The sequence below is a fragment of the Callorhinus ursinus genome, unplaced genomic scaffold, assembly GCF_003265705.2.
Source record: "Callorhinus ursinus isolate GAN/ISIS: 27379988/994484 unplaced genomic scaffold, GSC_fseal_2.0 scaffold84, whole genome shotgun sequence".
Classification (NCBI taxonomy): domain Eukaryota; kingdom Metazoa; phylum Chordata; class Mammalia; order Carnivora; family Otariidae; genus Callorhinus; species Callorhinus ursinus.
In genome coordinates, this window is record NW_027397146.1 from 2,933,217 (window position 1) to 2,957,598 (window position 24,382).

Below are 24,382 nucleotides of genomic sequence, written 5' to 3' on the forward strand. Positions count from 1 at the left end.
AGGAGCATGCCTGGCCAACACCCAAGGCTGTGCACTGTGCAGGGGACACTGAGGCTACCCCACCCATTTGGGGTGGTACGCTCTCCCCGCTGGTCCCCACAGCCTCTGCACCTTGCCGTGTGCTATCCCTTCCTCTGCCAAGATTTCTCTTCCCTCCTTTTTCTCTTGTCTATTCTAAGTCACTTCCTCCAGGGAGCCTTCCGGAGTCTCTGGTGCTGTGTGTGGCCCTGGGGAAGCAAGAAACAAGAGTGCCCCCGTCCCCTCCCTGCAGGGCTCAGAGCTCAGCCCCGGAGCCCCCAGAGTGCCTTTCCCCAGCAGAGCTCCAGCCACCGTATTCAGGGCTCTTTTTGTTCCCACTGGGACTCCTGGAGGCCGAGGACCTGAGTGCTGGCTCCTAGGGTCCCAGCCCCCAGAGCCGTGCAGGGCCAGTGGAGGGTGGCCTGGGGGCACAAGGCCAGGTGGGGCCTCAGATGCAGCTCAAAGGGTGCTTGGGGCAATGGGCATGTCTTATGGGTTTTTTTTTTCTTTTTTAAAAAGACTTTATTAAGATATAATTCACATACCCTAAAATTCACCTATTTAAAATGTACAATTCAGGGCACCTGGGTGGCTCAAGTTGGTAAAGCATCTGCCTTCGGCTCAGGTCATGATGTCAAGGGTCCTGCGATGGAGTCCTGCATCGGGCTCTGTGCTCAGCGGGGAGCCTGCTTCTCCCTCTGCCTGCCGCTCCCCCTGCTTGTGATCTCCCTTTCTCTCTGAGAAATAAAAAATAAAATCTTTAAAAAAAATAAAATAAAACATATAATGCAGTGGTTTTTAGTATGTTCAGTGTGCAGCATCGTCATAGTCAACTTTAGAACAGTTTCATCACCCGGAAGAGAAAACTGATGCCTTCAGCTGCCACCCTCCATCCCCGCACTTACCCCCTGGCCCTAAGAAACCACTCATGCACTTTCTGTCCCTATACTAACATCCTTTTCTGGATGTTTCATGTGGAATCATACAATATGTGACGGGCCCCTTTCCCAGAGCCCGGTGTTTTATCCATGACGGGGGCACTGTGACTGGGGACGCCGGAGCTCAGGGACGCTTACGTGGGCTTCTACTGCCAAAGACGTTTGAGGATGTCTCCAATAAACAGTAAAAAACACAAATAAACAAACAAGCAGACAAACGACTCCCCTTGTCTGGAAGGGCATGTGTTCTCTCCAGTCTCCAGGTCCCAAGCATCTGCAGCAGCCTCACCCGTGAAAACAAGAGCTCCCACCCCAGATCCTGTTTTTCCCACATCTCCTTTCTCCGTGGCCTGGAACCTTCTTGCAGGCAGGCACCATGGCTTCATCAGGCCACCATGTGTCTCAGGTCCTCGGCCGGGGGCCCTGAACTGATTCTGGTGCACATGGAAGGGGATCCAGGCCCAGCCACATCCCCAGGCAGAACTTTCCAGACCCCACCTGCACGTGGCCCTGCACACCTGGCCAGGTGCTCAGGACCCGCAGGCCTCACTCCTGTTTCCCCTGGAGGGACCCCCCCCCCCCCCCCCCCGCCCCCGCCTCCCTCAGCCTCTGCCTGGGGAGTTTGTCGTCTCTCCATGCAGTTTTCTCTTTTGATCTCGGGGGCATTCCGTCCCTTCTCTAGTTTCTTCCCTCTGTTTCCTTTGCGGACCTCAACGTTGCTCCCCACTTCACTTTCTAGCCCTGTGGAAACCCTCCCTTCCCCTCCCATGAAGGAGGCTGGCCGTGGCCTGGCTCTGCTGCATGCTGGGTACCCAGACCAGGAGAAGAAGGGGACCCCGCTGGACAGAGAGGACATGTGCTAAGGCCCTGGGCTCTAGACACAGGTAGAGCTGGGCTCCCAGTGATCACGTGGGGTTGTGGCTGATGGTGGCCTCTTCCTGGGACCTTCGGCAGGCTGGCCCAGTTCGACCCTGTGAGTGGCCGGCACTGGGCTCAGCCCCGAGGAAGTGCCCACCCACAGAGCATTCATTGCCTCCTAGGGGACCGCACGGATTGAGCAAAGAAAGATGACTCACTTTTCCACTCTCAGCTTGTCTGAGCCTCAGGGCAGGCGAGCTAGGGAAGACCCCCAGAGTCTGTGACGCCTTCCTGTCAGTCCCCAGCTGAGTCCCATCTTGAGTTCACACAGAGAGGACCAGTCCTCTTTTCGAGGGAAAAAAGACTGGAGTGGGGTGGGGGGCTGGGATGTCCAGAGTACCTGGGAGCCTGCATCAGGCCCTTCTAGAAATCCGCAACAGCCGCCTCCCTGACGGCGGAGAACCACCTCCTTGTTCAGGCCCAGGCCGCCCGAGGTTCTGGGCGGGCTCAGGACAGAATTCCAGGGGCCACTCGCTGGACTAGCAACCACAGGCCGCCTCCCCCTCGCCTCCCTTCCCTTTCTGCTCTCTGCCTGCAAGTGCCAGCAAGCCAGTGCCCGCCCCTCTCTGGGCCTCAGTGTCCCTATCTGGGCAGTGGAAAATTTGACTATCTAAGGCTGTGCCTGCCCAGAGACACCAAGGGTCCTTGTGTGAGTGAGAGTGAGTCCCTTCCCCATGCGCCTGGGGCCGTGGGGTGGGGGGTGGGGGGGGAAGGACAGCTAGCCCAGCCGTCTAGAAGAAAATTGCTCCCTTTGAAGCTTCCAGGGGGGCCCCCCGGAGGCCTGCCCCCTCCCTCCCTTCTTCCCTCCCTCTCTCCTTCCCTCTCCGCCCTACCAGCCCCCTCCCTCTTTTCCTCCCTCCCCGCCCCCTCCTGCCGCCGTCCCCTCCCTGTCGGCCAGCCCGCCCAGCCTTTAGCCTCCCTCCCACCGCCTCTGTCTCCCTCTCTCCACAAACTGCCCCGGAGTGAGCAGCTGCTCTCGGAGGGCCCGACGAAGACGGACAGACGCACTGACTGCCTGACACCCAAGCCTGCCAACCAGCCAGCCTGTGCCCGGCTGCCTGCCCTCTCCAGGTAGGGCCCCCACGCCAGCTCCCCCCCCAGCTGTCCCTGCTGTCCCCTCCTTGTCTCATCCCTGGTTCCACTGCCCCCTCACCGTCCTGGAGTTGCCCCCCGCCCCTGCTGCCCCCACACCACCCCTCCGCATCCCTACCCTTGTCTCTGCCAGCCCCTTACCTCCAGGCATGATTCCCACCGGCCCACACCCCTTCGTCGCCACGCTGCAGCTCCCTTAGCCCTTGGCCCTTTCTGTGTTTTCTGACCCCCTTTCCTCTCCCTTCTGACCTCACTCAGCAACACTGCATGTCTGCCCTCCCTGCCTCCCTCTCGGGTTCTTCCCCTTGACTTCCCCCCCCACACACACACACACACCGAGCATGGCCCAGGCATGGCTGGGTGGCTGGCATCCCAGCTCTGCCGGTGGCCCTCTTCCTTCACTGGGAGTCCCTGAGTCCCTGAGAGCACACCGCACTCCTGCGGGCTTCCCTCTGCGCTCTGCTCTGGCACCCTCGGGGAACAGTCCGCACTGCCCAGCACCGGCCCTTGGCGTGGGCTCGGACACTCGGTTTCCCCCGCATACCCCAGGCAGCCGGCCCAGATATTTCTCCCTTCCTCACAGGCTAATTCCCTTCCTCTACCTCCTCCTGAGTGAGGGGTGGGTCCACAGGGCCCTGGCCGCAGGGTCCCTGGGTGCAGCTGCTTTGGGTGGCTCAGTTCTGCCTGTCCCCAGGAGCCCCTTGGATTGAGATTCAGAATGGGGGGGGGGGCAGGGGGAATGCCATGTTAGCCTGGGCAGGCCTAGTTTGGGGCCCTGGAGGGCTTCTGGGGGCCCTGGGGAAGGGTGAGGCCACAGATCCACCGTTGTCCCAGGATGGATGCCTTTAAGGATCAGTGAGGTTCAAGAGCTCTGTCCCCCAAAAGCAGCCCCCCACCGACTAGTGCATGGGGCGACTCTAGATTGGAGGGAGAGCCCCAGGTCTGAAGCAAAAGCGTAGCTGCAAGTTTGCCCCCCAGAGTGCTTTGGGAGGGGAGGAGTGGCCCCTGCTGGTCTCACCCCTACTCCCTCCATCGTACAAAGGGGACCCGTGAGGCCCAGAGACAGGCAGAAACCTGCCTACAATTGCACAGCAAATCAGATGCAAAGCTGGGGCCAGGACCAGGGCTCCTGACTGACAAGCCCTGGCTATCGACGCCATACCACCCAGGGAAGCCTCAAAGTCACTTGGCCATTGATAACGACAACCTGTGGCCAACTGCACCGCGTGGGGATTGGAGTGGGAGGTGACAGGGCCACTGGCCTCTTGTCCCGCAAGGTCCCAAGATGGCTGGCATGCTGAGGGGCCTGCCAAGAGACCCAGGAGAGGAGCAAGGCTGAATGGAGCTCTCTGCATGTGTCACCAAGTGGCCTGGAGGGTTGGGGGATGGGAGCACCCCCGCTCACTGCTCCGTGGGTGGGGCTGCGGCCCAGGCACTGGTTCGTGAGGGCTGCCCGAGTTGGTTCGGCTGAGGGGAACAGGAGGCCCAGGGTGCTCCAGGGCAGGGTGGTGGCTTAGGGCAGGCGGGGTAGACCTCGTTCAGACCAGGGAGACTATTCTTGAACAGTGTTCGTTAAGGGCCACTCTGGTTGCAGATATGGCCAGTCCTATCCTCAGCATGCTCCTGCGTCCGTGCCCTCCCCTGCTCCCTGGCCTGCCAGCTCTCCACCCTATAGGGCCTCAGTGGCATTGAGACAGGCTGGAGATGCTCAGGCCTCCCTCAGTGCCAAGAAAGAAGGTTCCTGGGGGAGGTCCCTGCAGGGACAGGGTTGGTGCGGGGTGAAAATGCGTGCGGGCGGCCGCGAACACGCAGGGGAGCGCCTCCTGGAGACATGCAGCTGCCTGGGCCTTCGGCTCCCTGAGACACCGGCTGCTCAGGCAGAGGCACCTTCGCGGGGAAGCCGCCCGTGTCTGGCTCTGGTGGGACAGCTCGGGGTAGCCTTGGAGGGCAGGAGGGTGGGGGTGCATCCAAGGAAAGGCACCACACTGGACGGCGAGAGCAGACTGGGAGCCTGGCCCACCCGCCCGCCCACTGGCCTACCTTTAAGCCCCAAGAACCCAGGTCACAGTGGGCACAAACCATCCCACGGCTTTTGTGCCCTGCCCCGGAGCAGGGACTCGAGTGCCCGTTTTGTAGATGGGGAGTCTGAAGCCCAGCTTTTTCGCTGATGGGCCGGGGGCAGTTCTGTGCAGGCTCATTTCCGGGGCCCAGAAGGCTGGCATGCCAGTCCTCTGACCAAATTTCTTCCCCATCTTACCAGTGGCCCTGGCCCATTGGAGGAGCATAAACAAGGAACGACAGGAGGAACGGGAGTGTTTGAGAGACCCCAGAGTGCCCCTTCCGTTGCCAGTGCCAAGTCCCCACAAGAGGGCAGAGCCTTCCAACAGGGCCTCCCATCTCTCCCAGCTGCCCTGCTTCCTGGGCCACTCACAGCCATCCCTCTTCCGCTCCCTGGGGAAGCCCCGCGGAGACAGCGCAGCACAGGACTGCCCCAGCGGTCACTTGTCCTTAGCAGCCTGGGGACGCAGCCGTCTCGCAGGATCTCTCTGGGGCACACAAGCAGTGGGCACTGGTGCAGGTGCCGTCCGCCCTGTCCCCCTCCCCCACCGCAGACGGTCCCAGCCCCAACCCCAGGACCTCTGAAGCCTCATCTGCTGAGCCACTGGGTCATTTGTCTTGCACATCTCTAGGGACCTTCCAACACCCCTGATTGTAAAAAAGGTCTTCCCACCCCCACCATGACTCCCTCCCCACCCTCCTCATTGGTCACCCCAGGGTGAGAGAGCTTGGTCTCTGCCCGGAGTTGCCTCCTTCCACACCTGTTGGCCCCATTGGTGCAAGGGGACACACCAGCCCAAGGGCTTGGCTCAAATTGAGGGGCAGGAGGGGTGATGGCGGCTCTCCCAGGCACCCTCCCTGTGAGCCGTGGAGTTGAGGGGGTTGAGCAAGAGCTCTCCCTGAAGGCAGGGTCCTGGCAGCCCTGCCCCGCCCCCCATCAGCTGACCCTAGTGCCAGTCAGTGCCCCCCCCCGTCCTCTTCTGCTCAGACACTGGGGCCCACACCTTGATCACCCACAGGACGCCTTCTGTAAATCCCACCTTAGAGGGAGCCAGTAGGGGGTCGGCAGAGGGGGGCTGCGCTGGGGGAATGGGGAACATATCTGCTCAGTCTTGCCCCCCGGGCCTGAGGCCCATTAAGCCTAACTGGCCGGCCCCGTGGTCAGGCCAGTCTCCCAGTGGCCCCTGGGGTGGGCATGGGGCCGGGCCCTCGCGGCCACCTCCTCTAGGGGGTGGGTGGCTGTGATTCATCCCCCCCTCCCCCCCACTCACCTGGAGCCCACGGCCCGAGCGTCCCCCCGGGGCCTCCTTCACTCCCTCTGAGACTCCAGGCTCCTGGGAGCTGCCCCAAAGCCACCCCGTTTGGCTTCTCGTGTCCCCCCCCCAACTGCCCTGCTCTGGATCAGGACAGTTCATGGGGTGGCCATGGAAGACGCCTTCTTGCCTGGGACCCACCAGCCTCAGTTCCCATGGCAGCCTACAGAACAACATCACTGTCATTCCCGGGAGCCCGGAACTCAGATGACTCACCAGCCCCTCCCTGTGGTAACACATGTCTCAGTTTTAAGGGGCTGGGGTCTCTACCCAGTCTCCTAGCACTCAGCTCTCCCAGTCCATGGCATCTGGAAGCCAAACTCCGCAAACACCAGCCTGGGGCTGAGCTGCAGGACTCTGTGACTCTAAGCTCACCCCTGTTTCTCCCCCACCATCTGCCCCTTGAGGGTCAGATGGCCAAGTGGAACACAGCAGACACAGGCCCAAGTGGCTGCAGGATTGGGGATTGGGGGAACAGAAGCGGGACTTGAAGGAGAGGGGCAGAGGGCAGAGAGAGAGGCTGGCTCTGGCAGCCCCGTCCCAGGAGACCGGAGGCAAATGTGACCTTGATCTTGCAGTCTGAGTCCCTGCTCGCCCTTGATTATGGTCCACCAGGGCCTTAGCGGCCACCTGGCTGCAAGGAGGCATGCACTGGGGGAGCCCTGGGAGGGGCCCCCTGGGCTGACTGCAGGGGGCTGGCTCCCACCCCCAGCCAGATCTCCCGGCAGAGAACAGGGAACCCGATGCAGGGAAGGAGCTGCAGGAAACCCTGGGCCCAGGAAGGGAAGGGTCTCACTCCCAGGTGCCTGGCCAGTCTCCTGCCCAGAAGGCAGGGCCAAGCCCCCTTGCCTTGGCCTGGCCTGGCCTGGCGCAGCCAGGGAGCAAGGCAGGTGGGGCGCCGGGCTCTGGGAACCAGGCTGAGAACATCTCCCTTCGGGGTCTGGTGCCTGCTAGGACCTAAAATGTTCCAGTGAAGCTCCCTGGCCTGGCTGGGATGATGGCTTTTCCATGCCTCTGCAGACCTGAAGCAAGCACTGGTGGATGTGCTGGGGCCACGGAGGGGCGGCTGGCCCTCCAGACAGTAGGGCGTTACTGTTCGCGGTGGTCAGAGGGAGGCCCCGTGTTGCCAGAGGATTCATGATGCCAGCAAGGGGGCAAAGGGCCCACAGAGCAGGGCCCTGCTTTCCACCAGCATCACCTCCCGGCTCAGGTGAGGGAGCTGCCGAGGAGTCTTTTCCAGGGACCGAGGGGCTGATCCAGCCCCCTGCACAGCCTAGGGAGTATAGGGGTCCTGTGGCTTTGGGACCTGTGGCACAGTCTGCAATGACAGAGGATGGGGCCAGTTACATGGGCAGGTAGACAGAGACAGACAGAGAGTGGAGTCCAGTTCTACCATTTCCTTACTGTGTGGCCTTGGGCAAGAGTTGTGGGGGCAAAGTCTGAGCCTCAGTTTACCTATTCATTAAGTGGTAAAAACAGCGCTTGCTTCTTTTGGTCTTTGGGAGGGCTGTGTTAAGAGACCATTTAAGTCCCCTGCCCCGCCCCTGGGAGATGATAGCATCCACCCTCTTCCTCAAACATTCTAGAATGTGGTGAGGAGGAGCTCAGGATTTCTTCAGTGAGTGGGAGGAGGAGGAAGGACACACGGCTCAGGTGTGAATGGAGGCGGAAAACTCAGGACCCCCAGCTGACCTGTGTCATCTGCTGCCTGGCTCCTGGCCAGCAGTTCGACCCTCCTGCTTTCCAGAGGTTTCCCGGCAGAGTGGGAGAGGGGTGGATGGCTCTCCTGAATGCTGTGGGGAGAGAGGTCTGGCCGAGCCAGCCCGGGCCACCCTGCCGGGTCCCCGGGACCAGCCCTCTGTAGCCAGTGGGCTGGCTCCCTGCCGGCTCCCTGCAGCCTCCAACTCCCACATTCAGGTCAAACCTCTCCCTGAAGGCTGACAGAGCCCGGGGCGCAGCTCTGTCCAGTCACACCAGCAGTGCCAGGGCCACGGCAGGAAAGAGCTGCCCTGGCCGGCCATGTTCAGGCGTCCGCTCGCCCTGCAGCCGACAGTGGCTGGGGTGCAGACGCAGATGGGGTGGGACTCAGGGCCTGCCCCCTCCCCACTCCAGCCATGAGCCCCTCACACGGTCACCCCCTCACACACACGCACCTGCATAGGCTTCAGCAGACCCATGGGTGGCGCGTGTCCCCTCTCTCTGCTTGGCACACAAATGCAGATTAGACGCCGTCGGAGGGTCAATGGGCTGGGGCCTGGGAGGGCAGCAGGGAGCAGCTGGGAATACAGCTCTGGACAGTGCCCCTGCCTCCGGCCTGTTGTTTGGAGCTGGCCCCTGAGGGATTTGGCGGACAGAGGGGGGCCGGGGGGGGAGGGTACCCTGTCTTGCCTGTCCCCTTCCCAACCCTCCCCATCCACGTAGTCGCAGGGATTCGGCAGGGCTAGGTAGATGGTGGCACGCACGCCAGAGTTCAGGTCGGGTTGCTCCGTGGGGCCAGACGCCCTGGGCTGAGGCCTCGGGACAGTGCCCGGCGTCTACGACTTGGCAGCGGCAAGCCACACATCTGCAAGCAAGCTCCCAGGGCATGCCAGACCTTAAGTCCTGCTCCCGCCGCCCTTGGCCTGGCCTGAATGCCTGGCACAGGCCCTCCATGTTCTCAGAGGCTGCCAATGCGTCTTGTTTGGCGCTGACCTGGAGCAATCCCACTCGGAGGACTGCGCTGGCTTTCAGAGGGCTAGACAAGGAAGGCCCTATTGGTCTGGCGGTGCAGGCTCCAGGAAGCCCGGCCTTTTCCCTTGTTCACACCTGTGGGCACCGGGCCGGAGGCCTCACCGCTGTGACCACTTCTTTCCCTTGCTCTGGGGGCTGGGCGGGGGGGTGTCTCAGCGAGCTCCAAGCACACTTTGATGGGGCTCAAGGCCCCTCGGGTCCATTGTCCGGCCAGCCCCCACTCCCCACGCCGCCGTGCAGTTCTACTCGCTGAGTCTTGTGCCGGCTCCCAGAGTGGACATGAGGCTCTGCTGGGAAGCCTGCCCAGCCCCCACCCTTCCAGCCGGTCCACTGCCTGGGCCCGGCCAGAAGCGGGTGGCAGGAGAACCAGCCACACCCTGTCCTCTGCCTCTGTCACAGGGCCCTGGTGTAGGGCCTCCAAGCCCTCAGCTTCAGTCCCTTTCCCCCAAGAACGAGCCTGCGCTGGAGCCCAGGGCCGCTGCCTCAGCCTCTCTGTGGCCCCCAGATGCAGCGACATCAAGCATGGCTGGTTTGAGCTGATTCATCTCGTCTAGAGCACCCATCCCCCCGGGACAGGTTCCGGGAGCCCACGTGGAGCCTGGGTGGCCAGTCTCACCCTGGTTGGCCTTCCCAGGGCCATCCATCCCCTACTCTGGTGGAAGGGCCAGATAGGGGGGCCGGAGGTTCCCTGTGGAGACCCCCAGCCCTTCCCAGCCCCGGCAGGCTAGAAGAGGCCTGCTTTTGCCCACCTCTCCCCACAGCCTTCCCTGGGCCTGGCCAGACCACCCCACCCACCCCCACCTATCCAGGTGAGCTGTGGATCCCAAAGCCTTCCAAGGCTCCCACTGGGCGTTCCAGCCCTGACTCATCCCCCCTGTGAGGTAGCGGCTTTGGCAGGGGTGCCAGGCGAGAAGGGAACAGTCTCCTCCCTCTCTCCCACTCCATCTTGCTCTCCTGCCTCCATCCTCCCCTTCCTGTTCTTTCCTACCACTCCCCCTCCTCCCAGCCCTGGGCATCCAGTGGCTCCCAGGCAAGGGCCCCAAGCAGCGGCAGCAGGCACTCGAGGCCTAGGCCTACCCTGCTCTGCCCTGGAGGTTGCAGAATCAGGTGAAGAAGGAGGGACACACTTGCCAGGTAGGCAAGCACAGGGCCTTCACCCTACTCGGCGCTGTGACCTTCTGGGGGCTGGCCGGACCTGGGGTGTGATCGTGGGGTGTTGGGGCTTGAAGGAGCCAGGCACACTGGGTGCTCCCCCAACATGGGGGACCTTTGCTTTGCTGTGTGACCTGGGACAGGCACGCAGCTTCTCTGCGCTTGTCACTGGGCGCCACACTCAGGAGGGCTGTTGGAACCTGCTGGGGGCGTTCTGGGGCTGGCTCTCCAGCTGAGTCCACTGAACCACGTCCTGGGTCCGTGACCTCTGCTGGCCAAGCACACTGCAGGCCTGGTTGCCAGAAAGACCACTCCATTCTCTCCCACTCTGTCCTCGGGGATGGTGGGAGCCAGCGCAAGCTACGTGACCCACTGAGGGGTCGTGCCTGAGTATGGAAGGGGGTGGCAAGACTGGGACAGATGGGAACCCGGGGCATAGAGCAGTTGTGCCCAGACCCGGAGGGGGGTCCCAGGAGCCTGGCCTGCTCGTTGGGAGGATTCTGGGGGGCAGCCGGCTATAGCTAGCCCAAGCCCGCACCAACTGGGCTTGCCCAGGAAAGCAGCAGGCAGGGCCAAGCTGCTCACAAGGTGCTGGCCTAGAGTATGCAGGCCCTCCACTCCCCAGGGATTCCTTCCACATTTCCATCCAGCACTGAGGCTCAGGGGTCACCCAGCCTCGCTGAAGCCCCTCACAGCCCCTCCCCCAGCCAAAATGGGCCCCAAGTGAGGAGGGTCTCCCTGGGGTGGGGCCCAGTGTGGGTCTGCAGGAAGCCCCTGGAATCCGGCCAGGCTTAACTGCCCACAGATGCCCCCAAGGCAACCCCAGACACCAGAATCTGGGAGCGAAGCAGGGCAGGCCCAATTATGCCTGTATAACAGATGCTGAAACTAGGCTGGCTGGGACTTTCCCGGGCAATCCAGGTAGGTGAGGGTGCTGGGAGAGGCCTTTTCCTGCCCAGGACCTTCCAGCCGAGGGGCCTCTCTCTGGAGGGGAGAAGGAAGGAGGTGGGTAAATATGGGCACCCGGGGCAGGTTCGGGCAGGGCAGCTCCCCCTCACGCCCACCCTGCTGCCCGGCCTGGGGGAGCCTTCAGACAAGCCTGGTCCTGCCGGCCACTTTGGCAGCAGCCTGCTCCCCTCTGGTGGCCTCTCCAGGGGGCTGGGCCACGGGCAGAAGGAAGGCAGGGGCCGATGTGCGAGCCCTGGGGCTCTGCAGGCCAAGCCAGGGGAAGCGCTGGAGGCCAGGAGGGGCTGCTGAGGCCCAGGGGAGCAATGGGGAGGGTGGGTGCCCCTCCCCTCGGCCATTTCGGCCCTGCTCTCTTTCCCCGCACCACCTCCGGGGCTAGCCCAGGTCTCAGCCCAGCGTGCCCAGCCTGGTGTCTTGGCCCCTCCACTTTTCTTCGAAAAATGTGGGTGTGCTGCAAGGGGGAGCTCAGGCAGGAAAGGAAGTGACTCATGGTGGTCTAGCTCAATGCTGACTGCACCCACATTGCCCTGAGCCACAATAGTACATTCAAACTCCAAATCCTTCGAAGCCGGTATGGGGCAAATAGTTGCGTTTCCGTCTGCCTCCCCCACTCCCTTCGCTCGCCTCACTGACCCCCCCCTCCCCAGGCAGGCTGCCGGCTGACTCAGTGGTGTGGGGGGGGACAGCGGGGGAGGGGCTTAGTGCTGCAGACTCACCGACTGGCCAGACAACACACTGCCCATTAAAGCCAGCATCCTGCCTGGGATCGGAGGGGAGCAGAAGGAGGTGTCTCTTGCCTGCCCACACCTCCTCCCTCTGCCGCCTCCTCCCAGGCCGCTCCTACCTTGGGGTCTGGCTGTCCCCAGGGAGGAGTGGCGAACGGGGTGCCAGCACTCGCAGAACCTCGGCTCCTGCCGTCTGGAGGTTTGCCAGGAAAGGGCCTGGAGGGCAGGTACAAGTGCCGGCTGGGCCCTCCTGACAGCCCCTCCTCACCCTGGCTTCCCAGGCACACCTACCATGCGGCCCCTGTGGTTCCTCGCATCCCTGCTGGCCCTGAGCCAGGCTCTGCCCTTTGAGCAGAAGGCCTTCTGGGACTTTACCTTGGACGACGGGCTGCCCATGCTGAACGATGAGGAGGCTTCGGGTGCTGAGACAACTTCAGGGGTCCCGGACCTGGACTCCCTCACGCCCACCTTCAGCGCCATGTGTCCCTTTGGCTGCCACTGCCACCTGCGGGTTGTTCAGTGCTCCGACCTGGGTCAGTCCTGGGACCAGGGCGGGACAGGTGCTTGAAGGCGCAGGCCCAGCCTGAGTGCCCTACCAAGAAGACACGTGTCCGTCCTGTGGGATGGGCATGAAAGGGTGGGGTCAGGGATGGGGTGATCTGGGGTTGCAGTGTGGAACGGTTGTTTGGTTGCAAGCAGGTGGGGAGTGAGAAGGGCCTTCACGTGTGGCAGAGTCCCTGCGTGCGTGTCTGTTCTGTGTGTGTGTGTGTGTGTGTGTGCACGCGTGCGTGCACCCGGTGCTCAGAGTCGCTCATGCTGGTGACGGCGGCCCCGGCCCCCAGGTCTGAAGGCTGTTCCCAAGGAGATCTCACCCGACACGACGCTGCTGGACCTGCAGAACAATGACATCTCGGAGCTCCGCAGGGATGACTTCAAAGGCCTCCAGCACCTTTATGTAAGCCTGCCCCGGCCCTGCGGGGCTCCGAGGAGGTGGGCGGTCTGCAGCTGAGGAGTTGGGTGCCTGTGGAGTGCCATGTGGGTGCCAGAGGGACCGGGGGCCCATGGAGTCCTGCGAGAAGTCTGGAGTGCCCCAGGTCACAGGTCACATGTGTGGATGTCAGCAGCCAGAAGCACAGGACAGAATCGCTCCGCCCAATTCCCTTTTCGGCTGAAAACTTTTTGTTGTATTGGCGCATTGCAGCGACCCGAGAAGGAAAAGACTTCGTCATAGCCAGGGTGCAAGTAGGGAAATCGAGGCGCAGCGAAGTGGTCCGGGGGGGGGGGGGGGCGCGCAGACAAGGGAGGGAGAAAGTGGTGAGGGCAGGGCGCGGTGGGGAGCTGGTGCCTTCACTTCCCACGCCCTCCCTGCCCCAGGCTCTCGTCCTGGTGAACAACAAGATCTCCAAGATCCACGAGAAGGCCTTCAGCCCCCTGCGGAAGCTGCAGAAGCTCTATATCTCCAAGAACCACCTGGTGGAGATCCCACCTAACCTGCCCAGCTCCCTGGTGGAGCTCCGCATCCATGACAACCGCATCCGCAAGGTGCCGAAGGGCGTGTTTAGCGGGCTGCGCAACATGAACTGCATCGGTGAGTGCGGCCGGCCTGCGACAGGCAGGCCTTACCCCATGGCCAGCGGGGAGGGCCCAGGGAGAGCAGCCTCTTGTAGCCAGAGTGGCTCAGTGCCACGGACAAGCCTGGTGGGCCTCACAGGACATTCTGGAGGCTTGTCTAGGGGGCATGCCCCAGGGCTGCCAAGGCAAAATGAAGAGAAACCTGGGGACCATAGAGAGAGGGGAGGGAAAGGGCCAGCCAGCCAGCCGGGGACCACCATGGGCCTAGCCAGAGGAGCTGAGCAGGCTGGGGTGGAGCCCCACCTTGATCTCTGGCTCCCCTCCCTTTCCTCCTGCTTCCCCTACCCCCGGAGGTCGATGCCTGGGCCAACACCCTTGGGAGGTAATGGTCTTGAATAGCCAGGAGTTCGCAATCGGCCCAGTAAATTAGCAGAGGTGCTTTCACGGGGAGCTGGGGGAGCAGGGCCCATCGGGGGAGCAGGGCCCTTCAGGCCAGCCCAAGCCAGGAAGCCCGCAGGACCTGGGGCTGTGCAGGCAGGCGGCCGCCCAGCTCCGGCGCCAGGACTGAGCAGGGCTTCTCTCCTAGAGATGGGTGGGAACCCCCTGGAAAACAGTGGCTTTGAGCCTGGAGCCTTCGATGGCCTGAAGCTCAACTACCTTCGCATCTCTGAGGCCAAGCTTACCGGCATCCCCAAAGGTAGGAAGGCAGCCCCTTTCCCCCCTGCTGTCCAGCCTCCATGGCACAGATAGGCACAGATGGGGGGCGGGGGGGCTGGAGACATCTGGAGCCACCAGTCAACTCAGGGAGGACTTTGGCAGTCCTGCGCTCCCATCCACCACCCCGCATACAGACCCAGCCCGCACACGTGGCCTCCCCTCCTGCATTCCACTCAGAACACCCTCTTTTCCTGGCAGACCTCCCCGAGACCCTGAATGAACTCCATCTGGACCACAACAAAATCCAGGCCATCGAGCTGGAGGATCTGCTCCGTTACTCTAAGCTGTACAGGTGGTCTGGGGGTCCAAGCGGTGTGCCCTGCCCCACTGCTCTTTTCTCCTCTAGCCTTTGGTACATCTCACCTGCCCTTTGCAGGTTGGGCCTTGGCCACAACCAGATCCGCATGATCGAGAACGGGAGCCTAAGCTTCCTGCCCACCCTGCGGGAGCTGCACTTGGACAATAACAAGCTGTCCAGGGTGCCTTCTGGCCTTCCGGACCTCAAGCTCCTCCAGGTGAGAGCCGTGGGCAGCCCCCATGCCAGCTTCTGTAAGATAGAGTGGAACAGGACCTTGCTGTGTGTGATCTGGCCGACGACTTCTGCTCTCTCTGCCTCTGCCTCCTGATCTGCAAAGAAGCAATCACAAGGATCAGTGCTGAGGAAGTAGGGAAGGCGAGCGGGGACTCCACCGTGGATGACAAGGAGGGCAGGTTATGGGTGGGGAAGGGGCTCGAGGCGTGAGCAGGAGTTGGCCTGGTAGATATTGCAGCTGAAGTTTTCCTAGGTGGGTGGGACACCAGAAACGCATGGCAGAGCCTGGGAGGTCAGGGAACAGTCTGGGCATCGGAGGTGCACAGATTTGTGGCGAGATAGGTTCAGCTCAGGGCAGGAAGTAGGCTGATGAGGGGGTGCAGGGTCTTGCCTGGGGTTCTTTCAGGGACCCGTGTCCCTGGCTTGGTTTCCAGTCTCTTCCTCGGTCCCATTCATACTCGCCAGGAGACCTGCCATTCTCACAGGCTGTCCAGCCAGAGCCAAGTCCAGACCGGTGAGGGCGGGGGGAGAGGGTCAGGCCAGAAGCTGCGGCAGGGAGGTCCATGCCCGGCTACGCGCGCCCTCTAGCGGCCGGTGTCCTCTCTGCCTCTAGAGGGCGCAGCTGCAGTCTGAGCACCTCCGCACCACCGCGGGGCTCCTTACCTACTCACCCTCCTGCTTCCTCTGTCCCTCCCCGAGAGAGGGGCTTCAGGAAGTTGAGGGCTGCTAGAGAGGAAGCACCCCTGCGGACTGGAAGGAAGAGGAGGTCATCTGCAGGCTCCTTCTCCTCATACCTCTGGGTCTCTGGAGTGAGAGGCTGTACCCAGGGGCAGGCCTGGAGTTTGGGAAACCCAGAGGGAGGGCCAGGGACCCTCTGTGAGCCCAAGGTGCCATCTTTCCAGGCCCCTCACTTCCCACCCACCACACACCGCATCTGGGTCCCTGGTCCCGGCCCCTGGTCACACACCAGCCCCCTAAAATCCCATCCAACACCCACCTGGCAACCATACCCAAGCCTCAAAAGGGCAAACCCTGCAATGAAATCGCACCCATGCGATGGCCAGGCGGGACTCAGCCAGGAGGGAGGGCCCCAGCCCTCTGTTGTCTGCCCTCCACCTGGCCCACCCAGGCTGGACCAGGTTCGGAGGGTGGTCAGGGGTTGACTCGGCCGCCCGCACAGGGCCTGAGCCACACCCCTCTGCCCCCAGGTGGTCTATCTGCACACCAACAACATCACCAAGGTGGGCGTCAATGACTTCTGTCCCGTGGGCTTCGGGGTCAAGCGGGCGTACTACAACGGCATCAGCCTCTTCAATAACCCTGTGCCCTACTGGGAGGTGCAGCCGGCCACTTTCCGCTGCGTCACCGACCGCCTGGCCATCCAGTTTGGCAACTACAAAAAGTAGAAGCAGCAAGCAGCCGCTGTGGTGGCCTGGGCGGGGCCTCTGGGGAGCACAGCAGACATCGTGGAGGGGAAGGCCGAGCAAAGGAGCGAAGCCAGCACCCAGCTGCACCCAGCCCAGCCCCGCCCTTGATCCTGGACCCCAACTCGCTGCCTCCTGACGCCCTCATCCTGGCTCCCAAGCATGCAGATGGGGCGCAAGACCCAGCCACCATCACATGCCTCTTGGCTTCAGAGCTGCCCCTGCCCCCGCCCCCCATCATAGCCACTCAGAGGCACCCTCATAAAGCTCTCTTCCCATTCACCCTGAAATCAAATTGCCCAAGACTCCAGTCCAAGAAGGATGGGCCCTGGGTCAAGGGGGTGGGAAAGGGCTAACAAGGATGGAGACAGCCCACCCCACCTGCCTGGCACACATTCTTCCAGCTTCCAACCATCCTTGGCCTGGCCTGCTACCCTTGGCTTCTCATGCCCCCCACCCTTCCGCAAGTTCATGGCCCATCTATCCGAGCCTCTTTGCTCTACTGGCCTCTAGACCAGTATCTTCCTCTCTGGCTCTCTGGCTCTCTCTCTCTCTCTCTCTCTCTCTCCCTCTCTCTCTATCTCCATCTATCTCTCTCATCCTTGCTCTCCTCTCTCACATCTCTGAGCTGGGTCCAGTGTCTGTCTCGCTAGGCTTCTGCCCAGCCCTTACCCGGGCAAGCCAGGGGGCAGTGGGCAGCTGTCTCCAAGCCTGCCCCACCCGGTCCTTGCCCCCAAGTCTGGACTGTCCTGGAGGAGGCCGACAGGTGGAGGTGACGCACCCTGCACGCATCCACTGTTCCAAAGGGGAGCATTGGCCCTGGAAAGGGCCCAGCATCCCACTGGAGCCGCCAGCCAGCTTTCCTTGTCCCTCTTTCCCCCCATGATGGCTAATTCTCCCCTCCCTTCGCCTTCTGGCCCCTGGTATGGTGGGGGTTTCAAGCAATCACACCCAGCTTGAGGAGGGGCTGCTTCTGAGGTCGGTTGTTGTCTTCCAATTAAAGAAACACTGTGCAATATGGCTCTGTGTGCTGCCACTCACGGGGGGTGGGGGGGTGGCGCTGCGGACTGAGCGGAGAGGGGAGCCACAGTGGGCCACTCTGAGCCTCGGGCTTCCTCTTTGCTGCTTTCCCTGCCCACAGGCCAGAGTCCTCAGTACCTCCCGGTCCGAGACTGGACAAGGAGGCCCCTTCCGCTTTCTTCGAGGCACTTGCTTTTGCCCCAGCTGTCCTTATACTGGGCTCCTAAAGCAGGCCTGGCTGAGGGAGCATCTGCCCTCCCAGAGTGGAGCATTTGCCAAGCACCTGCCACCTTCAGAGCACCAGGTTAGACCCTCACTCTGAGAGGGGAGCCTGGAAATCCTGGGGGCCCTGCCTGCCTGTCCTGATGGGATTTGGGGGCTCAGAACAACACTAGATCCTGGCTGTTACCAAAACTGTGCACAGCACCCAAGTCAGCACCAGGGGGCGCACACCTGGGCAGGCCAGGCCTCACAGAGACGCGGCAGCAAGTTGTGCGCGGCCCACCTGGGCGGGCCTGGCCTGGGCCCCGAGCAGAGCCTCGACCCAGTAGGTCACACTGTGTGCCCGCAGAGCCAAGCCCAGGTTGCAACGCTCTGTGGCCAGCTCCCAAGAAAGGATTCAGGACATGGCCTGAGAAGCCTACTCGCTGGGGATACAGGTCTGGCCCAGAAAGGGCAGCATGGGCATGGGAGGGACAGTCCCCCAGAGCAATGTGCCCTCGGACGGCAAGCCCCGCAGACCGAGGAGATGGTGGGCTAGAGCCTGGCTGCTCCTCCTTCGTTCCCCACGAGGGACCTCTGCCTCAGGTGGTGGGGGGCCTGGGCTTTCCCGGGCAGCCACAGACCGCCAATGAAAGTAGAGCAGGCAGGGCCCATGAGGAGAGCCAGCCCAGGAGAGAAGGAGCTCAGAGGCGCCCCGGGCTGGCTCCAAGCGCAGGGCTGCATGCCCTTCTGCCTGGCCTGGCACCAGGGTGCCCGACGTCCCTGAGTTTCCCCTTTTGGGGGATGGGAGGCGCCACTCAGCATGGTGGCCCTGTGATAGAATGTCACCTCTCTGTGGGCCGGTCTGGCGCACCAAACTGTGTCGGGAAGGTCCAACGTAGCCCCCAGAGGTCTCTGTCTTCCCTCCCGGCCTTCCTGCCCTTCCTCTCCTCTCGGCCTCCCTCTCACTCAGGGACAGAGGTGCCAGGACAAACTAGTGAGACAAGTGGGGCGCCTGGTGGCTCAGTCGGTTAACCATCCGACTCTTGACCTGAGCTTGGGACGTGTCTCAGGGTTGTGAGGTAGAGCCCCACGTCGGGCTCTGCAATGAGCTTGGAGTCTGCTTGGGATTCCTCTCTCCCTGTCCCTCTGTCCTTCCCCCTGCTCACACACATGTGCCCTCTCCCTCTCTCTCTCTCTCTCTCTCTCTCTCTCTCTCAAAAAAAAAAAAAAAAAACCCTAGTAAGACAAGTGTAATAATGCATATAAGACCCTTGTGGCTGGGCCCTAGGGAAGGTGTCCTGTGGGTCTTGTGGGTCACCCTACACAGTAGGGGACAGTGCCCTGCGGGCAGGACCCACACTCTGCCCAGACCAGAGGCCCTGAGGCACCCAGGGCACCATTTGGGCCCTGTGGCGGGAGCCCAGGGGGGTGACCAGGGCCATGCCCCGCAAGAGCTTGTGCGTCATGGTTGGAAAACAGGGTTCTACACCCAGAGCAGTTGGTCGAAGATGGATTACTTAGTCTCACTCGCTGTCAAGTGTGTTGCCAACTATTAGATGATGATGATGACGACCATACAAAAGTTGGGGCTGGTTGGGCTTAAAAATAAAACCCAGGGCAAATGAAGGTGATCCCTGCCAGGCACCAGGCCAGTATACAGTTTCATGTATACTTCACGCCACACAGGGTGCCCTCCTCGTGGAGCTCGGGGCCTGGCTGAGGTCCCGGGAAGCCCCAGGGCGGCAAAGCTACAGCGGGCTGGGCTGGCCCACTCTGAGCTGTGGGTAGATGGATGGGTTCAGGGGGGCCCAGTTAGAAAGCCTCAGCTATGCCCCAAAGCAGCAGGAACGATGGGAGGAGGGACCAGGTTCCAGCCGCTAGACTTGGGGACAGATATAGGACGTGGGGTGACAGGAAGGAAGTGGGCAGGATGGGGGTTGGGCACCCCCAGGTCTGAGGCCTCTGGAGGAAGAGGCAGGGGCTGCAAGGAATACCACCCGAGGGCTGGGAGCACCCCAGGTGCTCTGGGTGTGTGGATGCAGCTCAGAGGAGGGGCCTAAGCCAGAGAGTGAGCTGAGGCAGGCACAGGTGCACGCGCGCACACACGCACACGCGCGCACGCGCGCGCGCGCACACCATGAAAGTCACGGGAGCAGCTCACTCAGGGAGGGCTGTCCTGTGCAGGAAGTGGCTGCCAAGGAGCGAGCATTCTCAGCCACACGAGGCTGGGGTGGGGGGACATTTCCAAGTACTTACTGCAGGTCAGGTGCCTTCTGGACGTAGCGGGGCCCAGCTGGAGCCTAAGCCGAATCCACTGCTTGGGTTTAGACAAGTTAGGGCTTGTCGGAGGGGCAGCCAGCCAGGCATCCATAGACCACGGCCGGGGATGGGGGCAGGGCACCTCAGAAGGACAACCCCTCCTTGAGGGTCCTGAAGGGTTGGGTGGAGGGGGTGCTTTGAGAACTTGGGCGGCAGTGTTCATTCACTTCTGGTCCCCCCATGGGCTCCAGGCCCCGTCCCCGCAGGCTCTGGGCTCTGGTCTTGGGAGGGCAGGGGCTGCAGGAAGAGGCAAAGCCAACCCCACTCCAGCCTCTGGGGCGTGCAGCAGGCCCAGGGGCCCTTCAGCGTCAGGGCTGCCCCGGGCTCTCTAGGGCTGCAGGGGCCCTGCCCCACAGCCAGCCCTGAGCTGTTCCTGAGAATGAGAGAGGAACCCTGGCTCTCCAGAACCTCTGGCGTAGACTCTATTGAGGCTGAGCGCCTGGGAGGTCCAAGGGGAGGTATGCCGCAGGCAGGGTTGAGGGGGCCCAGGACTTCTTGGGGGACAGGTCAGGGACTGGTAGGAGTTTCCTGGGGAGGCTGTAACAAAGGACCACAAGCAGGTGACTTCAGAGATTGAGTCTCTCCCAGTTCTGGAGGCCACAAGTCCAAAATCAAGGTGTCAGCAGGGCCGTGCTCCCTCCAAAATCTCTAGGGGAGGATCCTTCCTGCCTCTCCCAGCTTCCGGGGGCTCCGGTCATTCCTTGGCTTGTGGCTACCACTCCAGGCTCTGCCTCTGTCTTCACATGGCTTCTTCCTCTGTGCGTGTGTGCGTGTGTGCGTGCGTGCGTGTGTGTGCGTGTGTGTGTGTGTGTGTGTGTGAAATCTCTTTCTGCCTCCCTCTTATAAGGACACTTGTCACTGCATTTAGGGCCTACCCAGATAATCCAGGATGATCTCTCCATGTCAAGATCCTTAACTTAATCACATCTGCAAAGTCCCTGTTTCCGAATAAGGTCCCAGTCGGTTCCAGGGCTTAGGACACGCACAGCTCTGTGGGGACATTTCAGCCTGCTGTGGGGCTGCAGGTGAGTACTGATCTGGGAGGCCCCAGCATGATGGCGGCCCCCAAGGCCTAGGAGGAGGGGAGAAGGAAGGGGCTATGCTCTCAGCCAGGGAGAAAGCGAACACTCTGAAAAGAGAGGGCCCTGGGGCCCAGCCAGAAGTTCCCCCACTTCAAGTCTGGGCTGAGGAATTGCTGTCCCCAGGGAGAAACCAGGCAGCGGGGGAGGGGCAGCTGCTACCGGGCCCAGGAAGAGGGGTGTGGTGGTGTGGCGCCGGTTGGCTGAAGACCTGGGAAAGAAAGCATGCGGCCGTGGGGGAGGGGGAGCGCGGGAGGCAGGTGACAAGGAGGGGGTGGTCAGTAGGAAGAGGGCGTGTGGGTTCCTCTTACACAGTGAGTGTGAAGGCTGCAGGGAGACGGGCCTGAGGGAGGGCCTCTCGTTCTTGGCTTTGTTTCTTGGGCCGAGAGTGCCTTTGAGAAGTTCCCAGGAGGAGACAGCTGACAGGGAGCCATTGACATGTAAGAGTCAGGGGCACGGACCAAGGCCCAAGGCTCCGGAGGGGGCAGGAAAGGGCTGGAGGAAAGGAATGGGAGAGGGTACAGGGAAGCAGGGAGGTCGGGGCCACTCAGCCAAACACCTTGCCCTGCCGCACCCCCAGCCCCAGCCGTGGGCCTCCTGGAGCTGCCCCCTAAGCATTCTCAGTACAGGAGACAGGGCTTGATGTAAGGAAGAACTTTCCAGAGAAGCTCTCCCCACCCACCTCTGTACAGATAGAGAAACCAGGAGGGGCTGGCCAATGAGCAGGGGCCATCGATGACAGTGGGAGAGCTTCCCTGGCACCCAGGCTCCCTCCCTCCCCAGGTCTGAGACCTCCCTCTTGGCCTCAGGCCACAGGCTAGGGACCAACTGTTTTGAACTACAGAAAGGGGGTCATCCCCCTCCTGGCTCATTAGCTGTTTGGGGATTGCCATTTGCCAGAGACTGGGGGTTTTCATGACACCCTGTGGAGCCGTGGCTCGGTCCCTTCAGATCTCCTGAAGGCCACACACCTCGTTCCTGGGTCAGCTGACTTTGGCCTCAGCGGGCCTCATCACAAAGCTGTGTGGCACAGCCAACTCTGGCCTGGGCTAGCCCTTGGCAGTATCCCTAGGAAAGAGGCGAAGGGGTGGTGGTGACTATACCCTGCCTTTGATTTTCTCCCCTCAACTTGTTTCTTCCCCCTGGGTGTTCCAAGGCAACTCCAGCAAGAGGTGGCCTGTGCATAGCTGGGAGAAGGGGACTCATGTAACTGTCCAACCAAGGCAGCCAGCACCAAGCTCTGGGAGCTGGACGGACTTCACGCGAGGGTGCCAATGCCCCCCGTGTGGACGGCAGCCATCGGCAACATGAGCATGCCCCCAGGGGCAATCAGTAGGTCCCCTGGTCCCTGAAGGAAGGCAGTGATAAAGTCCCAAGGGAGTCTTAGCTCTTCTCTTCAGCCACTCCCAGGCCTGCACGTGCAAGACTCTCCCCTCCCACTCAGCACCCATTTCTTCCCCACTCCTACCCCCCCCCCGCCCCGAGCTGCCAACACATGTCTGCTAAGAGGCTGACCAATAACTGAACGTTTGCTATCAGCCAGAGAGTGCACCTCCTGCCCAAGGGAGGCTCCTGTAAGGGCCACCAGAGCCTCCTGTGGGTCTAGAGCCAGGGCCCCCAGGCCTGGGACCGAAGGACATGCCACTGGGCCAGACTCCAGGAAGCCTGCCGCACGGGGGGGGGGGGGGGGGGAGGGCCGGGGGCGGGGCAAGAAGCGGACCCAGCCTGAATCTGTGGGGTGGAGGAGGCCACAGGCTCTCAGGAGGTGTTCCCACCACTCGGGGTTCCTCTTCCTTAGTGTGGATGCCCCGGGAGGTGAGCTGGCACCCCAGTTCCTGGCCAGGGTGAAGGCCCACCCAGCTTCACAGTCGGCTTCAGGTGGGGTCCGGTGCCCCTCTGAGTTGGGGGGCAGCAAGAAGAACAACTCCAAGATGGCTGCCTCTCACATGCCAGGAGGCCAAATGGGCAACACCGAGCTCCGGAAATCAGAGGACTTGCTTCAGCCTTTCTGTTCCCCATTCGGGGCCCAGTGCGTCAGGCAGACTGGGCTCTGGGGCTGCTGTGGGGCCAAGGGAGCCAACCTGGCTGCCGGCTGCGCCCACTGGGGCGACCCCCTGCCTGCGGGGCGGCCTGCTAGCTCCCTAAGTGCACAAGTGGTGTGTAAGAGTCCGTGGGAGCGAGCATGGGAGCGGGCTCTGAGTGCGTGAGTGTATATGAGAGTGTGCGTAGCTCACTAGGTGAGAGTGGGCACGAGTGTGAGTGTCTGTAAATAATTGTGCGTGAGTAAGCGTGAGCGTGGTTGGCTAGGTACATGAGTAACTGAGTGTGTACAAGTGTGTGAGTGTGACAGTGTGTGACTCATTGGGTGTGAGCGTGTGCATGTTGGCCAGTGAGGACTCACGGGCATGTGTTGGCATGAGCATGTGTGAGTGACCTGTGAGTGTGCAATGTGTGAGTGAGCAAGTGTGGGCTACGTGAATATGACCTTGTGAGTGAATGTGTGCGAGTGCAATTATGTATGAGTGTGAGAGTGAGTGTGGGGAAGTGAGCATGTGTGTGTGACAGAGCATAGATGAGCATGTCCACGTGTGTGAATGAGCATGTGTGTGCACGCACGTCAGCATGTGTGTGCATGTGTGAGGGTGCGTGTGACCTCTGCCTGCACTGAGGGGTTCCAGGTCTCAAGGGCTGTTCATGGAACCAGCTGCTTCCCGCAGGTAGGACAAACTCTGGGGAGGTGTGGCAGTCCCCTGGCCCAGGGCAGGCCCTTTGCATCCTCTAGGTCTCTGTCACAAAAGCACCTCCTCCTAGAAGCCTTCCTTGAGCCCCCAGCACCGTCTTTATTCCCTGGGGGATAAATAAAGAATCTCCCCCATCAATATACCCTGGGGGCCCTTACCCCAACTTCCTGACCACACATTCACTCTGCCCGCCCTCTCCCTGTTTTGTGGCCCCTGCTGTGTCCCCAGTGCCCAGCATGGGCCTTGCACATGGGACACCCTGGGGCCCTGTTTGTCCAAGGCAAGAAAGAATTTGTGGCTATGTCCAAGTGTCTTCGACCTGCCACATTCTCGGGCTCTGAGCCCTGCCTGCTCTGAGGTGGTGAGGCTTACTGTGGGCCTGTCACTTCTCTTTCCTACAGAGTCAGCCCTCTTGCACTTCTGCTTGATGCTCACAGATGGTGACAAAGGCCTCCTCTGAGTTTGGAGGCACCCATTGTCCCTGGAACCGGGAAGCTTGGGACTCTAAAGACAAGTGGCACAGGCCAGCCAGCTCCCACCTGGCTGCAGGGTGTCCATGGGCACAGACTCGGTCTCTGTCCATGGATGCACCTACGTGTGTTGGTGAGTGTGGGTCTTCTCTGCTTTGGGGTTTGTCTGTGGGTCTGTCTCCACTTGTGTCTGGAATGTATGGGTCCCTGTGCGTCTGTCTCTGGGTGTCCACCTGTGTGCAGTAGCTCTGTGTCCTGTGTTATGGTGTTTTTGTGATAACCTTTTGGGGTCACCAACTTTGAAAATCTGTCATAAGCTCCAGTCTCCTTCCCAAAGACGCTTTTAGGTGTCATACTCCCAACAGCAGGCAGTTCCAAGAGTATCACGACCCCC

At 61.7% G+C, this 24,382-nt stretch overlaps 1 protein-coding gene across 1 annotated transcript; it reads left to right on the top strand.

Annotated features, from left to right (window-relative positions):
* Positions 1–2,788: 2,788 nt before the first annotated feature.
* Positions 2,789–17,173, top strand: BGN (biglycan). Its single transcript, XM_025862906.2, has 8 exons — positions 2,789–2,945; positions 12,192–12,443; positions 12,753–12,865; positions 13,285–13,498; positions 14,069–14,179; positions 14,398–14,491; positions 14,576–14,714; positions 15,940–17,173. The coding sequence occupies exons 2-8, from the start codon at positions 12,203–12,205 to the stop codon at positions 16,135–16,137; spliced, it is 1,110 nt and encodes a 369-aa protein (XP_025718691.1). The 5' UTR covers positions 2,789–2,945; positions 12,192–12,202; the 3' UTR covers positions 16,138–17,173.
* Positions 17,174–24,382: the final 7,209 nt, after the last annotated feature.

Bases quoted from the DNA above. Each gene is read 5' to 3' on its own strand.
- BGN (XM_025862906.2), top strand. From the start codon at position 12,203: ATGCGGCCCCTGTGGTTCCTCGCATCCCTGCTGGCCCTGAGCCAGGCT. The intron at 13,499-14,068 runs GTGAGTGCGGCC...CTTCTCTCCTAG, and splicing joins GCGCAACATGAACTGCATCG to AGATGGGTGGGAACCCCCTG. The intron at 14,492-14,575 runs GTGGTCTGGGGG...TGCCCTTTGCAG, and splicing joins CGTTACTCTAAGCTGTACAG to GTTGGGCCTTGGCCACAACC.